The sequence below is a fragment of the Lissotriton helveticus genome, chromosome 1_1 (genome assembly GCF_964261635.1).
Source record: "Lissotriton helveticus chromosome 1_1, aLisHel1.1, whole genome shotgun sequence".
Lineage (NCBI taxonomy): Eukaryota > Metazoa > Chordata > Amphibia > Caudata > Salamandridae > Lissotriton > Lissotriton helveticus.
The window spans coordinates 155,519,615-155,537,599 of NC_136057.1; the positions used below are offsets into that span (position 1 = coordinate 155,519,615).

General features: G+C 45.1%; 2 protein-coding genes across 4 annotated transcripts in view; both read right to left on the reverse strand.

The window, feature by feature from the left end:
- ERCC1 (ERCC excision repair 1, endonuclease non-catalytic subunit) overlaps positions 1–17,985 on the reverse strand; it is a 146,243-nt gene that overhangs the window by 66,524 nt on the left and 61,734 nt on the right. The window lies entirely within an intron of this gene.
- The window catches only part of MRPL50 (mitochondrial ribosomal protein L50), a 71,448-nt gene continuing 61,739 nt past the window's right edge, over positions 8,277–17,985 (reverse strand). For both annotated transcript variants that reach the window (XM_078659313.1, XM_078659312.1), the window contains one exon: positions 8,277–8,952. In XM_078659313.1, coding sequence (XP_078515439.1) covers positions 8,553–8,952 — 400 coding nt within the window. In that variant the 3' untranslated portion in view covers positions 8,277–8,552. The remainder of the gene's footprint in view (positions 8,953–17,985) is intronic.

Consider the following 17,985-nt stretch of genomic DNA (forward strand, 5'->3'; position numbering starts at 1 on the left):
TAGCCCATCTAGTATTCACCATTTACCAGACCCCCTTACCAAACCTGATTAAATCATTCCACCTCACTATGCAGATGACACCCAAATCATTCTAAAATGGGTGGCTTGGAAAACCTGTACAACTCAAAACCTAACAACTCCTATTGCACCATAAACACATGGATGAGGAGTAACTACCTAAAGCTCAATACAGTAAAACTTATATGACCCATGGACAATGGCAAAAATACCAACCTATTGAAACACTGCATCGCATCTTCCTATACTTTGGATATCAACAAAAATTACAAGCTGTCCTCGCGCTCGTAAAATCCAAATTTGACTATGCTCGTAATCTCCAAGCTTGATTATTTCTTGGTGCAACTAGATTCATCATTTGTGAAACACAACTAATGCAAAACGCTATCTCAAGACTCCGTCTCCACCTTCACCGAAGAGAACAAATGATTCCAGTCCTGCAATCACTCCAAATGCTATCTATTGCTAGGAGTACAATGTTCAAGGAACTCTGCATTGTCCACAGAATCTCCAATGGAAAAGGACCACTATACCTACAAGTTATATTCAAGCAATACAAACAAAACAGGACACTGCTCTCCAGGATTGCACCATAAATTCTCATATCATAGGATGCACTGTTTTTTTCAAAACAACATGCCAAGCTCTGGCACTCGTTACCAGCCAAAATTCGAACCTACAAGGAGCATATTCACATGAGAAGAACAAGGCTATTTCTAAGATAACTACTTCTTCCCATACTCCGGTGAGAGAACCCGGCAAGTGAATTAAACCCTCAAATTCAATCTATTGTTTAACGCACAAATATGGAACAACCCAACTAGTACACTATTTCTGGTTGCAGGTAAGCTAAGAAAGGCATAACTGGGTATTATAGAGTAATGTGAACTCGAAGAACAGCCCTCTGGCTCACACTTATACTAATACCATAACACTCTGGGGTTGGTAGCCAACTACAGCTTAATCCTCTTGCTCACATAAGACATATATGCTACAGGTGATGTCCAGTACTTTACCTGTAAATAAAACTAACCATCACCAACTGAACAGGCATGGAATAACTCAAGAGATCTGTCACATACTGCTGGCAATCAGAGGACTCTAACCTAGCCCAACATAGCAGGACCCAACTAGCTGACAGTAACAAATGCCATCTCAGCAGATCTCCAGACTATTTCTCTCTCCAACTAAAGGCTCAGGATTAAAAACTTTAAACAATATATTGGGTTGGACATCCCAGTGCAGTAACCAGCTAGGTACACTGTGGTCATAAGTAATACCTTAAAGGTTCCTTCAGAGCTGCCAAAAGTGGTCAGCTTACTGAAAATCAAACTGTGCACCTATCTCTCATACCGCTTCATTCACCATGATGCTAAGCGAATCGAGCACTACTGTGGTCATCAGGCACTACAAAAAAACAAGTTCCACATAGGATAAAAAACGATGACAACTCGCTTTCAAGCACACACCTTACATCAGAGCTTTCCAAAGTATGTATTGCGACACAGTACTGTGTCGCCTAACATCTGTGGGTGTGTCACGCGACAGTACTCTCTAGTCAAGCATGTACGTCTGTCTTAAATCTTCAAGACAGACATACATGCTTGAAAAGACGTACGTACATTTTCGTGCGTCATGTCATCTGAGCCGCATACTTTGGAAAGCTCTGGCTGGATCGCCCCTCTAAGGGTATCTTTGCTGCTGGTCCCGAGCTCTGGTCCCCTATCCAGCAGGAAGCTATGGGGGCCGAGGCGCAGGACAGGCTGCACGGTGAGTACAGAGGATAAAGCCGCTGCCGAGCGGTCCAAGACGATAAACATGAATCTGTGGGAGGTCAAGCTGCTGCTGCTGTTTTGTAAGGGGCCGGGTGGTAGAGGGGGTGAACCGGGCTGTTTTGAAAAGACCTACTTTCAATGCTGCGGGAGTGGTATTACCGGGGGATGACGAGGGGTCCATGATCATGGATACTTAAATAAGAGGTCGCAGGCCGTGGGGCATTTTTACCAGCCCGCTTTTACCTTATACCATGTCCCTCTTTCATTTACACACACCCAACACCCCAACCCTTTTGGTTAAGACATGTCATTAACTCCTCCCATGCGCCTGCAATTTTGCAGAAGTGCGGCACTTCCGCAAAACGGGCGGCGACGGTAGCACCAGCGAGGTAGCCAATGGCCGACGGCAGCATGGAAGGGGTTAAAGAATCCCTAACGGGCGGCTAATGCAACATGTTCACTACTCTTTAGCAGTCACTGCTGCAAGCTGCTCGAGGCAATACCCTCACCCCTGCACCCTGCTGTATACAAAGAGCTGAACTAAAACCACAGGCATTTCCCACTGAACGATGAGTCAGACAACTGTATTACTTTTACCAGATAATAACCAGACAAAGCAAAATGACAACTATCAATTATTTAAAAAAATCCTCTCAATTATCTCACAGCTTTAATGACTGCCGCTGAAAACAAAAACTAAAAATCAATATTAGTCACTGCAAGTAGCACAAGAAACCAAACGAAGGTTATAGGTTTGTTTAGAAGGTCTATCGTAAGTACATTTGAGCACATTACAATATTTAACAAGTTTGATTTTGCTTCGGGGTTGTGCAAAAAAAGTTATAAAGCCCCAATGCAAAATCAGGGCCTTAACATGTATTTATTTGTTTAAACCCTGCCACAAAGAAACGGACAACAAGGAGAAACACTGCAGTAAATCTGTTCTACTCAACTGGTTGCAAAGTCTGCATTTTAAAATATCATGGAGTTAAGGCACCTGTGGCAGAGATCTTTGTGTGCTCAGTAAAGCTCAGGGAATGATAATAATGTTTGCTGGAGAGGTCTGTGTTTTGTCTAGTACCAGTTTTGAATCAAAGTGGTATTGAGGGATAATAGGTCTCCTGGAAAGCACATTATGTAACGCGCAGATGACAGATTTTTATTGTATGTAAATGGACAAGTGAGTTAGTGCTTTGAACACCGAGATCCTTTTGTTACTTGCAGTTCACAAATTGTAATTCTTCTAATATAGCACAGTGAACCAAGAAGGACATGTGGCTCCTACACCTTGTAACTCTCCCAGTCTTATGTAACACTCCCTTGATTTACACACATCATTTATTGTCAATGTATAATGTGTACATATAAAGCACTCTGACACACTGCAATGGGATTAGTAGCACTATAGCGCTGTAAAAGAAACAAAACAAAATAGTGGCATTTAAATTGTTGTTTGTTAAATTACTGGGACAGACTAAAACATCTGACATTTCTACACACATGCATATCTTTTATATAAAAGGACTGAACAAAGTCAAAAGCATGCCTGCCTATAAAGCACCTGTGATGTGATAGGCTGTGTGCCTTTGTTTCTCCTCCATTTCATTTAGATGCGAGGCTCCTGATAGCTCCCAGCCAGGATACTCCAACATGAGGAAGCCTGATGGCCCCTTAACTTCGACCTTTGTTATACGCCCAGCTGGAACCTGATATGCCCCTTCTCCGCCTCTATGTTGCTGCTTGGAACAAAAGCAAAGAATGCGCAGGCTCTGCTGAATGTGTCCCAGTGTCTAAAAATTGCACTAAGACAAGTTTACCATATTTCTGTGAGGCCCAATCTCTTGGCAGGGTAGACTGCGATCCCCCTGTGAAAGACTGGATGAACGCAGTCTAAGACCAACTTGTGCCCTGTCTACTACATAGTGCCAAGAGATGCATGTGCGTCTCTTGGCACAATGTAGCAGCTATTGCTAGTTTTAGTAATGATGAAGTTCACCCGTGTGCCCTAATAATGAAAGGCGAGGACAAGAGTTCTTTGCAGTGTGAGTACATAGGTACCTAGTACATTTCCTTTACAATGAACCATGAAGCGGTGTTTAGGAAATTAATAATATGCTAGATAAAACAGGTGCATTTAGAAAACTGAGGCCCAAGCTCCTCACTACCAGGAAGGCCATTTATTTTCTTGATCTGTACGTAAGTGGATGAGCTCAAAGGGGTAAGTATACATCACTTATGTTGCTGGCTCGGCGAGTTTGGTGAATAATAAAGCCAATCTACAAAGAAAACGAATCTACAGGGTTGGGGCGGGCGGAGATGGAGCGAGTGAAAACACCAGCACTCGTGTGGCGTGCTCAAAGACAAAGAAAAAAGTAGCCCTATAACGGGAGCAGTGGATGGACCCAGGCACTTGGTCCATGTTCTGGGGGAGGGTCAAATACAGGAAGAAGCATGACACTTTTATGCTATGGACTAACGGGAACGAAGGATATGAGAGCTTGATGGAGCAAACAAGTGGTAAGCCTATGGGCGGGCTGAAGCCCACTGATTTAAAACAACATGCCTGTTATAGACAGCAATGCTCAGCCTAGACAGGACCTAAAAAAAGGGAAAGAATGTGACAAACGAGGCCACATGCTTAAAGTGGATTATAATACAATAGCTCACCAGCAACTTAATATTTGGCCCAATTCAGGAAATAGGTTTTACTTTGATAACATGGCGATACAAAAACTCCACAACCTAACCGACAGTCGATCTAATGTAATGCCTTTTTTAGGTTTCGACTTTTGGCGAGGGGCGAAGCCCCTCCCAGTCGAAATCTTTTGTTTTTAGTAGTGATGTTAGAACCGCCTCTGCCTCTCATTGGCTAGCTCCATAAATGGAGGCTAGCCATTGGGAGGCAGAGGCTGTCAATCGCGCTCTCTCTCGAAAACGCGATTCGGGGGCGTTTCTGGTGCTTTTTTTAAGCCCCGCCCCTTTGTCCCGGGCCGCGCTGCGATTGGCTGCCGGCCCGGGACACCCCCGTGACGTCATTCCCGGGCCGCGCTGTGATTGGCTGCCGGCCCGGGACACCCCCGTGACGTCAGCCAATCACAGCGCGGCCCGGGACCTGACTTGTTGGTGATTGGAACGCACCGGAGCGACTGGGCACGGGAGCGACGGGACGTGGGTGGTGTTTGTCAGCAGGGCAGCCACGGATGGGCTGTGTCTCCCTGGCTAGGAAGCCGCGCACGGAGCTCTGAGCCCGCCCGGCTGGGGGCTTTGGAGGAAGGAGCGGGCAGCACCGAGGGCAGGAGGCTGGCGAAGGGACGGTGCCCGCCAGCAGCATGGGTAAGAGCACCGCCGGGAGACGGGAGCGGATGTATATTCGGAATATAGGAAAATGTCGCGCAGTCATTGGGTTCAGAGCACAGGCAGAGTTAACTGATGGTTTCAACTCTATAAAATCGCAATAAAAAAATAAATAATAGAACAAGAGAGGATGACTTAAAAAGCACAGTTAGTGGGGGTTTGAAGATGCAACTTTGGAGGGAGCCTCGGATTTGGGAAGGATACATCTGATTCTATCGGGGGGTGGGCCGGAGCCCGGGAGAGGTGGCTCAAACCCTGGAGAAGGTTAGAAGAGAGCATAGACTGGGTGGGTCAGCAGATGGGTGTGGATTTGGCCGGAGCCTTGCTCCATGTGTGGTATTTAGCCCTTGAACTTTCGATGCTGATCTCGTCTATAGGGGAGGGAGGGGCGTTAGATGTCAGTGAAGAGTAATCTGGAATGATACTCCTGATGGGATTCAGGGCTGGGCGGACCAGAGCTTTTTAGTGCGAGTTAATCTTTCTTTGGGGAGGGGCCATGAGCTGGAAAGGAGATAAGCTGAGAGTAATAACGGGGGTAGTAAGTAAGGATGAAGTATTTCCTCCGTGCCTACTGGCCTCCTGTTAAGTGCTGTTTGTTTACCCACAGTAAAGGTTCCCGATGGTGTTCTCGGCCTGCCTCGCCGCTCTCCCATCCATCCACCCGCACATGTCTCCCGGGGACCGGCTGTGATTACGTGGAGCTCGCTGCCTCGCTCAGTTCAGGCTTTTCTCCAAGCGCACTTTTCTCACCGTGAAATTTCTTCAGTTTTGCCTGCACACTTGATAACATGAGTACGTGTAAACAGAAACTTCCACAGATAGGCGCCCGCTAATGGGTAACATACAAGAATACAATTATTCACTCCCACTGACAGTTGGGAGTGAATAATTGCAGTCTTGGCAAACAAGGGGTTGCTCTCTTGTTAGCCCACTCTGAATAGTTCAAGCGTGATGTCTGTTTGTCATTTGTGGCGTGGCTCCCAACTGCCTGCGACCCAAACAGTATCCTGTACCACAGTCCCAGGCAGAACACACACAATTGAGTTGCTCCGAAATTTGTCAGGTTATGTATATATTCACATCGATCTAACCTTCACTAATCGCACATAGGAGAGACCACGGTGTGTGTTTGCCAGAAAAGTAATGCCGCACGCGTGGCTCTGTAGAAAACACCAATCAACAGTCACTATACTTAAGTGATGTGCTTTCAATCGGGTTTCTAAATTCACCTAAAGACAGCTTCAGGCGAGAGTAACGTTTTCAGCTGCAGTGCATGTATTGTATTGTAATTGCATTTATATAGCGCTTACTACCCCTGACGAGGCGTCGAAGCACTTGTGTATGTAGTAGCATTTGGACGTTTTTTAATATATCACAAGCCGGGAAAAAAAAGCTGCTTCTAGGGAGGTAGGCGACGTTCTCAGTGCTTGCTGACACATAAAATGAGCAGATGACGCGGTAATCTTACACCTGGCCCCAGAGAAGAAGGCTGGTGTGAGTTTCGGCCTGCAGAAGCCAGAGGCGCCTGTCCTTGGCAAACAGTGTTGTCTCTCCAGCGGCTCACTTCCTGGCCGACTAGACCGCTGAGAGCACGTTGAAACAATGCCCGCTGTCCCAGCCAGAATGTACTGCGAGAGAGCATGGATTAATTATCTACATAAGACCGACTCAAACAAATTGCCTTGATGGAGACTGGCTTGAAGTTATTCATCGACATGATCGCTCTCCCAGCTTAGATGAAAAAAACAAAATGTGTGGGGTTTGAAGGGCCAAAAAAAGATGCAAAATGTGGATTTTAAAGGACTAAAAACTGACTTTAAGCAAATTCCTTTTTTGTAGTCTTTACTTTCCGTTTAACTGTACAGCCATAACAGAAAACGAAATAGTTAGCTTTACAGTTTTGTTCTTACTATGTAAATAGCAGTGACATTACTTGATCCTACCTCAAAATAGCGTCTACACTCCTGTGGAGCGGAAAGCTGCGTGTGTTGTTGCACAGTGCAATCAAGTTGGTTTGTTGACAGTCTGTTCTTTAATCATCTCAGGACGTTCAATCTAAACACAATCTTTCTCTGAACTTTAATGATAAATCTTTCACAGTCTCTTATTTCACTAAAGGTTATTAGATTCTTCGGAGGGCAACTACTTCTGAAATCTCTCCGTTGGTTTAGAGCACTGCGGCGTTATTCCGAAAATCCCACGCTGTGAAGGCCTTTTGTGCATCGAGTATCAAACTGAGGCTACCTTCCGTGTTTATCACTGCTGGCTGTCTTTATTGTATTCGGATTATTCTGCAACTCCACCTCAGAATGGGCACGCAGATTACACAGTAGACATTGGAGCAAACACAATGCAGGGCTTTGGTGCCGAAAAAGATGCAAGAGTTACTGCTCGCCCACAGCAGGCTTAAAGGGCCCTTTTTGGGTAGAGCAATAACAAAAGTTCTTTACCCACTACAGCATCACTAACAATCACCAGCAAGATGTTTTCTACAATACTGTGTTGCTTAATGACGTCTCTGAGATTTTGAGGCATTTTGCCATCATCAACTGGATGGCTCCTTTAACAAGCATTTACAATGCAACGGTTTCGCCTTTGGAAAAGTTTGAGCTATTGGCATTGTAAATGACAACATTTGTATTTATGTGTTGGTTTTGAAAACAGATAAATAAATGGCATTGTCCTTTACATTGCCAATAGCTCTAACTTTTCCAAAGGCGAAACCGTTGCATTGTAAATGCTTGTTTAACTGGGAATTATTCTAATTCGAGTCACATATTTCTGTTTAGTAATTAAGAAGGAAGAAATGTTTGCCAAAACCAACACTCCACATGCTGTGAGGGTGCCCTTTTTGTGCCATAAATCACTGGGGCATGTGTCAATGTGTGCATGATAATATTCTTCTTTCAGGCTCAAACCTAACCTTACACGCAGTTTTGCCAGTCACTGTTTCTCAAATTTGCTTGAAAATGCACCATTTGCCCACTATTTTTTCTAACTATTTTTTGCCATCTATAAAATCTTCAAGAAAAAAATATCAAAACCTAATCTAATACTAACGACAAATATTCCCAAGAAAGCATATATCTTCGTTAAAAGTCCAGAAAACCAAGCAAGTACTACACACAATTATAATGCATTACTCTTTATTACCATCACATTCTGCCATCTATATCAGAAAAGAAGCAACTTTTATAACAACTTTAATTAAACCAGAACATTGATCAATCCAGGAAGTGAAACCAATCCTGTTTCAGTTTGCTAATGATTTCTGCAGTGTCTATAAGATGTACGGTCCAAATCACACAGCCAAGTGTGAAGGGCATTCTTGATAGAGAAGATGCAGTTAAGGTTTGGAGCACACCCAAGTTAGCAGAGTACGCAACATGTGGTCCAGTCTTATCCTCAGTATCCCCATTCGATCTTGAGATTCGCAGGTAGGTCTGCAGCTACAAGTTCATCAAATTTGGACGCCTCCTTGACAGGGGTCCTGTAGAAGGCAAGCAGGTCAGCGATTGTCTGCATCTCACGCAGTTGGCTGTTTGGAACAGCATGACCCAGCTCAGATGCCAGTCCCGCCAGCAAGTGGAATTTCTGTAGACCATTTTCAAGGGATACCCGTTGCCAGTCAGCAGAAACCCCAAACACCTTCCTCACGTTTGCCTCCAGGAGTTTTTCCAGGTCTGGGGGCGGGCTATACTTCCGACTGCGGGGAGGAGGGCCCACTGAAGCAGGTTCTGCTTGGCTGGAGGCTAGCTCTAGATGTCCTGTGACCCTCACAACCTCAGGGTCTGCAGTCTTCTTCCTGCCAGAATCAAGGGCAAGAAAACGTGTTTACATTCTCTGCTTCATTCATTCCCCTATTAAATCATTACAAGTAATACATTGCTACATTAGACTCAGCCAGTCAATATGACACACTTAGGGGCACTGGACTCCCTTCCAGAAAAAGATCTTGCACCAGGTCCAAACTTCTACTACCACTAAAAGCAGAGCATCTAGAATACAGGTACAGACTGGAGGATAATAAAATGGTCACTAGAATTATGACATTTGTGACTCTTGCTTTTTCTGATCAATTATGGACGTAAGAAAGGTCTTACATACTCAACCATCTGCTACCAAAAAATAAAGTTTCCAGCTCAAGCACGTCAAAAGTTAACTTTGCAAAATGTCTCCCCACCCTCCTTCAGCTGCTGATTGCTGCATTCTGGTATTAAACTACCAATGACGTAAAACCGTATCCCCAGTTGATGGACTAAAATGTGTATTTGTAGGCGTCCTTAAACAGCTAAAATAGGAGGAAATGAAGATTCCTCCTAGGTCATGAAAATATTTTCTTTCTTTATCCTACAAATCTATAGTACACCAGATACACCATACTTAGAGCAGAGGTTACACCAAAAGGAACTTGGGAGCACAGAACATTTCAAACGTTTTGCTTCTCCTTTTAAGATCAGATGTTTTGAACTTTGAAGTGCCTCCTGACAGACACATTCAATATACATTTGTAATAGTTACACAAAGCTCATAATGGAAAGAGTTGCTTCTAAAAGTCTGAGTGCGACACACAGTAAACCACAAAGAAGACCGGCTTTACCACACATTTTAATTACAGACGTGTGCTGGAGTATTTCATGCTCAATGGAGCAGCAATGCTGCACACAGCAAAAATAAAATCTGCATTACATACATCTTGAAACACACAATGTTTTACGCTTGGAGTTAGACGAGACAGTGTTAATAGTGTTCCTGAGTTTTCATGCAAGACGATATCTTAAATTGACAAAACAGCGAGATTATCCGCCACAGTGTGTGCCACACATTTCAGACAACCCTAACGCATAATTTAGTCCTGTGCGGACATAATGTCAGTGGTCCTAGGGCCATATGCATGAACACATTTTCCCATAGACACAGAATGGGCAAAACCCTTTGATGAATCTGGCCCCTAGTTCTGTACCCAATAATGCCCTTTCAGAATATTGCTGTGCTTTTTTAAGCATAACTATAGCCACCATGACTTTTGCTGCTCAAGAGCACCAAAAATCTTCAGCCCGATTGATCATAGCTGTGGGTTACTGCGAACGGATAGGATGAAGTCGGCCTTCAGACCTACCTACACACATCTTTAAATGGGTGCTTTTGAAGGAAAATATAGCAGAGGGCACTGCAAGATCCTTACTGGTTTATAGTTCAGTTTAATTTACATGGGATCAATTCAAAATAAACCTTTTTTTTTCCGGGGTGACTATTTCAGAAACTCATCAAGCACAACTTACATCGCTTACCCAGGAAAACAAACATTAAACAGATGCAGGTAGCAACATTTCAAAACACAAAAATACTCAAACAGCAATTTCAATATGTAGTAGCATCAGTTAAGAACACCCATTGTAGCTCCTCCTTGAAGAAAGGCAGTTATTCTTGCACAACAGTAAAGGTAAATTGACCCTCTAGTTATGCCTAGCAGAGAGAAAAATAGCAATCGCTGGGGTTCAAAAGGAGACTGTTCCAGCAAGCATTGGCAATGCGAGTAGATCTTGGCAATCCAAGAGCTATTGCCGTTGTCAATGTTTTTTTAGCCATGCTAAATAGCAGCACAGCTAAATTATTTTAGTACATTTTATAAACTGTCCAGATGACTTTCACAGAATTCTGTATTCTGCAATACTTAAGGAAATATTGTGAATTCAAAATCTTCACTAAAAAGCACATTGGAAAAGGATGTACCATAAAGAGGTAATGGCTTTGTGTTGTTGAAATTTAAATTTAAAAACATGGCTCTATTATGAAATGCCTTTAAAGGAGGTATTATTGATGCAAAAGCAAAAATGGGAGTTTTTATTGCAGTTACATGAGGTACGGGGAAAGATGTTTAAAGAGTTTCTGCAATCCGAAGCCGGCACAAACTAGTAAACTTTGTATATGTAAAAACCCATATCACAGGGCACAAAAGTGGAATAGCAAGTCACAGCTGACTTTGTGACTCGCACTGTAATTGATTCACGAGGAAACGTGAGCAGTAGCCACTCCAGCCCCTTCTGCACACCAATACAACTCCCCACTTTGCAACTCCCATGGAACTGTGACTGTGACTGTACAACAGTAAGTCTGAGTGAAAATGAAGTTCGAGAAAGTGGCACGAGCCACAGGTTTAACAGCTGGGGTTGGTGGCAGGGTACTTAAGTGAAATTGCAGATGACTATCTTGTGATGAATAGCAGGATGGACTGCAGGGAATGCCAGACCAAGCATCTGAGGGAAGTTAAAGAGGGCGCAGCATGAGCCACGGGTGGACAGCAGGGAGCGTCAAGCCAGGTGTGCCAGTCTAGTGACAGAGGATGCGAGGAGCAGGTCGGACAGTAGGGGGTGCCGGACTTCAATATCTGAGCCCCACAGAACTGGCCTCGTAGTCCCTGGCACATGGAGAAACTCAGTTCATCCTAAAACAAGGATTTACAATGCAATAGGTCTCGCAATGACATTATTTTGAGCTATTGACGTTGTAAATGGCAAGACCTTAAACAAGCATTGGAAATGCAATAGGTCTCGCAGTAGGAAAGTTTTGAGTTTTTGGTGTGGATTTTTTTGTTTTTTTGTTACGTTTTTTTCCCTTCTAAATAAAAGTATTAATCGTGTATTTAGATTTGTGATTATTTTAGTAAATATGTAATGTAACATGTGTAGCATTATTAAAGGTACATGTTTTGTTTATTTCCCTGTTTTAAAACTATTGTTCTGAGAAATCAACAAATTTTACCAATAACACAACTGAAATATATTTAAATTTGATTCTTCGATTTGTATTACATTTTTAATTTTTGCTAGATAATATTTGAACTATTTGTTGTTGAATTGTTTGACAGATTGATGCAGTGGTTGGGCTGAGTGATGTGTGGTGTTGGTGAGTGATGATGTTGTTGCGCTGAGTGTTGTTGTTGTGTTGAGTGATGGTGTTGTTGTGTTGATTGATGGTGTGGTGGTGCTGAGTGATGCTGTGTTGGTGCTGAGTGATGCTGGGGTGGCGCGGATTGATAATGTGGTGTTGCTGAGTGATGCCGGGGTAACGCTGAGTGATGATGTGTTGATGATGAGTGTTGCTGTGTTGGTGCTGTGTGATGTTGGTGTTACACCGAGTGATGCTGGTGTGATGGTGAGTTTTGATGTGGTGTTGTGGTGGTGGTGCTGAGTGATGCTGTGGTGTTGTTGAGTGATGCTGTGGTGTAATTGAGTGGTTCTGTGGTGGTGCAGAGTGATGCTGGGGTGATGTTGAGTGATGATGTCGTGCTATGGTGGTGCTGAGTGTTGATGTGGTGGTGCTGAGAGTTGCTGTGGTGGTGATGATTGATGCTGTGTTTGAGTAAATTGATGCTGTTGTTGGGCTTATTGGTGGTATTGTTGTGTTGAGTGATGCTGTGGTGTTGTAGACTGATGCTGGTGTGTTACTGAGGAGAGGGTTGAGTGAGGAGAGGGTTGAGTGAGGAGAGGGTTGAGTGAGGAGAGGGTTGAGTGAGGAGAGGGTTGAGTGAGGAGAGGGTTGAGTGAGGAGAGGGTTGAGTGAGGAGAGGGTTGAGTGAGGAGAGGGTTGAGTGAGGAGAGGGTTGAGTGAGGAGAGGGTTGAGTGAGGAGAGGGGAGAGTGAGGAGAGGGGAGAGTGAGGAGAGGGGAGAGTGAGGAGAGGGGAGAGTGAGGAGAGGGGAGAGTGAGGAGAGGGGAGAGTGAGGAGAGTGGGGAGAGTGAGGAGAGTGGGGAGAGTGAGGAGAGGGGAGAGTGAGGAGAGTGGGGAGAGTGAGGAGAGGGGAGAGGGAGAGGGAGAGTGGGGAGAGTGAGGAGAGAGGAGAGAGAGGAGAGAGGAGAGTGAGGAGAGAGGAGAGTGAGGAGAGAGAGGAGAGGAGAGTGAGGAGAGAGGAGAGTGAGGAGAGAGGAGAGTGAGGAGAGAGGAGAGTGAGGAGAGAGGAGAGTGAGGAGAGAGTGAGGAGAGAGAGAGGAGAGTGAGGAGAGAGGAGAGTGAGGAGAGTGAGGAGAGTGAGGAGAGTGAGGAGAGTGAGGAGAGTGAGGAGAGTGAGGAGAGTGAGGAGAGTGAGGAGAGTGAGGAGAGTGAGGAGAGTGAGGAGAGTGAGGAGAGTGAGGAGAGTGAGGAGAGTGAGGAGAGTGAGGAGAGAGGAGAGTGAGGAGAGTGAGGAGAGTGGAGAGTGAGGAGAGTGAGGAGAGTGAGGAGAGAGGAGAGTGAGGAGAGAGGAGAGTGAGGAGAGAGAGGAGAGTGAGGAGAGAGAGGAGAGTGAGGAGAGAGAGGAGAGAGAGGAGAGAGAGGAGAGTGAGGAGAGTGAGGAGAGAGGAGAGTGAGGAGAGTGAGGAGAGTGAGGAGAGAGGAGAGTGAGGGATTGGAGAGTGGTGAGAGGGGATAGTAGTGAGAGGAGAGTGGTGAGAGGGGAGACAAGAAGACAAGGGAAATGAAAGGAAAGCTGCGGTACTGAATGCAGAGCGCACGCTGAGAAGCTTGTGGGAGGGTGCTCGCAACCTGCCAGGTACTCAAACAGGAGTAAAGCACAGATACACACCTCGGCAAATATTCCAGTAATGCACGGCAGATAAATGACAAAAAGTATTTATCAAAGTGTTCATTTCCAACTCAGCCCTGAAGCCTTCGAGGAGAATAAAATAAAGCAGGGCTACCACAGAACTCGAAATCAGGACACTTGTCAGGCAGAACCATCACTTTTTAAATCTAAATTGATGCACTGAAGTGGAAGCAGCTTTCATCGGCTGCAGTTCGTGAATTGCGAGCGAAGCAGAGTAGGAGAGGGCATGGCTGAGAGGTGTGCGAGAGGCGGAGGAGGAGCAGAGCAAACAACACAGGCTGGGTCAGAGAGGGGCCACAGGGGGGGGGGGGGCGTAAAACAAGTGTAATAAAAAAAAAAAGTTAAAGAGACACGGAAATGCATCAAAGGCTTGCATTCCTTTGATGCAGCAGCCGGCCCGTCCTCCTCTGCCACTTCCTGACTGGTTATCCTTTTCTACTTCCATAAACTAAAATAGAGATGTTTTCACAATATTTCCTCTAGTTGGACAGCTGCACGTGCCCTGAGGGCTTGCACGATTGACCTTAGAATCGCTAGCTCTCTGTCCGCGCCACGTCGTGCACACAGTGTGGGTTGCGCTCAGGTGTGGCTAAGTAGAGCTAAATAATACTCTCAAATAAATAAATAAGAGGGCACACACGGTTTCTCTAGGAAGCCTCTAGCTGAATCGAAAATTAAGAGCGGTGAACTTTTTGGATGTAAATCAGTTTCCCTTCTACATTTCTCACTTGTTTCCATGTTTTCATGAAATGCGACATCTCGTTTCTGCCCGTGTTCAATTAGACATGTAAATTCAATTCTTAGTCACCAGCACGCATGCGCATACATGCCTCGACTGCCGCATTGCAAAGCTGGCGTCCATTACAGAATTGTGCATTATATATTCGTCTCCGAAGGCATTTTATGATTCAAACCGTCAGTCCTTAAAATAAGAAGTCTTTTAGATTCGTCCTAATTTGGAGTACCCTCTTGAACTGACTCCTGCTTTTCAAACCCTGACATAAGTATGGAATTACATGAACGGTGAAGCATTTTTACAACCAAATGGGAATCGCTTCGACATTTGTAGGCGCTGTATAAGCTTAATAGTGACTCTCTGAAGCAGCCGAAGGGTACACACAGCGCTTTATAAAAGTCTGAAATGAAAGATATAATTTGCAAATAAGTAAACAATTGAATTTACATATCTAGTTGAACACGGGCAGAAACGAGATGTGTCGCATTTCATGGAAACAAGTGAGAAATGTAGAAGGTAAACTGATTTACATCCAAAAAGTTCACTGCTCTTAATTTTCGATTCAGCTAGAGGACTGGCCAGTGAAAAGGGAGGAGGGAGGAGAAGCTGTCGAGTAAGGCTGTGTGCGGGGAGAGAGAGGGGAGGTGCTGGCGGCTGGGGAGGGGGAGGAGAAATGCGAGTAGGTGAGAGGACTGGAAGAATGCAGGGGGCGGAGCGGGAAGAGCTGCTCTTGGCAGGCTGGGGAACAGATGCTGCTACATGGAAACAAGTGAAAAATGTAGAAGGTAAACTGATTTACATCCAAAAAGTTCACCGCTCTTAATTTTCGATTCAGCTAGAGGCAGAGAGGTGGGGGGCTGCCTGGCTGGGCAGTGAAAGTGGAGGAGAAGCTGCCGAGATTTGAAGAGAGGGGAGGTGCTGGCGGCTGGGGAGGCAGGGGGCGGAGAGCAGAGGGCGGAGCGGGAAGAGCTGCTGGCGGAGCTCGGGAACAGAAATACGAGGCACAGAAAAGCGGCAATGAAATGTGCACCGAAACAGCAATGGGAGGAGCGTGGGTGTCATTACATGAGCAAGTAAAAGTCACTGCAACGAAAACATAAATTAAAAAGTCACTGCAACGAAAACATAAATTAACAAGAAACTAAGTTCTGACGGCAAAGTTAGGGGAGGAGAAGTAAAGGCTGTGTTTGCGGGGAGAGAGAGGGGAGGTGCTGGTGTGGGAGGAGTGCTGCTACGGCCTGGGGGAAGCTGGCTGGGGAGGGGGAGGAGAAATGAAAGTAAAGGCTGTGTTTGCGGGGAGAGAGAGGGGAGGTGCTGGTGTGGGAGGAGTGCTGCTACGGCCTGGGGGAAGCTGGCTGGGGAGGGGGAGGAGAAATGCAAGTTTATGGCCCAAAAGCGCGTGCATGTGGCCACGTGAACTTAATGAAAACCGAAGCAAAAGGCCCGTGGTTTCACGAGAATTTTGAGCACTTGAATTCTCGCTCCCTCAATGCGCTTGCGCGCATTGTAGGTCACGAGACCTAAAAAAAATTAAAGGGCATTGTTATTTACAATACCAAAAGCAACACCTATTGCATTGCATAGCGCGGTGTCCATGAAGACGGCACCACGCCTATTAAGGTTTAAAAAAAAAAAAAGTGTGTTGGGGCAGAGAGAGAAGAAGAAATGACGAGACATGTGAGATGGGGAAATAAGGCACGGAGAAGACAGTACGAGGAAGGCGTCGCTGTACAGCGAGACTCTATTCTTAACTAAGGCCGCACCTCAGCTAACAAATGCTGCAGACCCAAACGCAAAGGTACTCGTGCCTAAAACGCTCTACTCAGAAAGAGCATTAAGTGAGTGAGTGTACCCGTGTGTGGGTGAGTACCTGTAGGTCTGTGAGGGAGTCTGCCTGTACCTGTGTGCTAGTGTGTGGGGGAGGGTGAGTGAGTGTGCCTGTCTGAATGAATGAGTGTGTGTATTTGTGTAAATGTCTGCGAGTGTGCATGTGTGTGGGGAGTGTGAGGAGGCACAAGTGTGTGGCTGTGAATAAGCTGGTGTGTGTGCATGTGGGAGTGTAAGTCTGTGTGTGGGTTTGTGGGTGTGGATGTTTGTGTGGATGTGAGGGTAAGAGAGTGCCTGCGTAAGGGAGTGGATCCTGTTCACGTGCCTTCTTGTCATGAAAGCTGCCGTGTGTGTTTTGCGTTATTGCTGCTGGAATTAAAACGCTAGTGCCCAAGACCCCTTATGTTCCGGTCTGAAAAATACTAAGGAAGAGAGTCGTCAGGATTCTCGTGAATTATTTGAAAAGCCGCGCTGACGCCTGACTGAAAACTCCTGCTTGCAGGAAGGTTGGATTTTGAGGCACATTACCCCGCATGATCGTAGTAAACCTTTCTTACGTTTCCAAAAGCTATACCCCCTTAGTTCACAAGGAAGGATACATTGTTTAGTTATTCTGGAATTGCTACATGAATTATGGTGTCATTTGTTCTGCAAAGAAATAAATCAAAGCCAAAAGACTGAACTCCCAAGCCACCCACACGCCAGCATCTGTGACTTGCCTCTTGCCTTGGAGTGCCACAAGCAAAAGTGTATAAATTGTTTGTGTGTATGTAAGTACATAGGTTTTAAAGTAGCATTGTGTCCCGAACATTGCATTCCATCTGAAGAAGGGCTCTCTGCGACTTGGAAAGCTCGGCCATTAGATAGTGGGTTTGTTTTATTAATTCAAAAAGAAATAGTGAGAGGATGTGGCGTAACAACCAGGGCTGCCAACTTTGGAACTCGGAAACTGGGTTAGTCTTAGCGTGGGCTCAACATTCTGTGATTCTGGGCAAATCACCATCAGCCAGATTCATCAAGCGGAAATCGGATCGCAAAGGGCCAGATTCTGAGAATCAGGCCCTTTGCGAGCGCTATTTTTGCATTTGGGATTTATCATCCCAAATGCAAAAATCGCAATTATAGAAATCGCTAAATTGCGAAGAATTGCATTTAAGGAATCTCAATTAGAGATTCCATAAATGCAATTCATGAACCTATTTAAAATTGTGAATTCGCAATATGGGGCCGCTATTTACCACGAAGTCTAACTACGTGGTAAATAGCGAAAACTTAGAAAAATGCACTTTAGTGCATTTTTCTAAGTTGTATGTTACACGCACACATGTCCTTTGGACATGTGTGTGCGCAACACCAGTGTACCTTACCATTTCAGGGGTGCTACAGGGTGTCCTTTGGACACCCTGGCACCCTTGAAATCGCTTCCTTATTTGCGATTCGCTAATTGCGAATCGCAAATAAGGAATGACTCCCTATTCATTCCTAAGGGCCTTCATGCCTTTAGGCCCATAGGAATGAATGGGGAAGCCATTCTTTATTTGCGATTAGCAATTACCGAATCGCAAATAAGGAAGCAGTAGAAATCGTAGAAATCGCAATATTTTTTGCGATTTCTACATGCATCCCGTTTTGCGAGTCTTTAATAGCGATTCCTTAAAACTCGCTATTAAAGACTCGCAAAATGGGACTTTGATT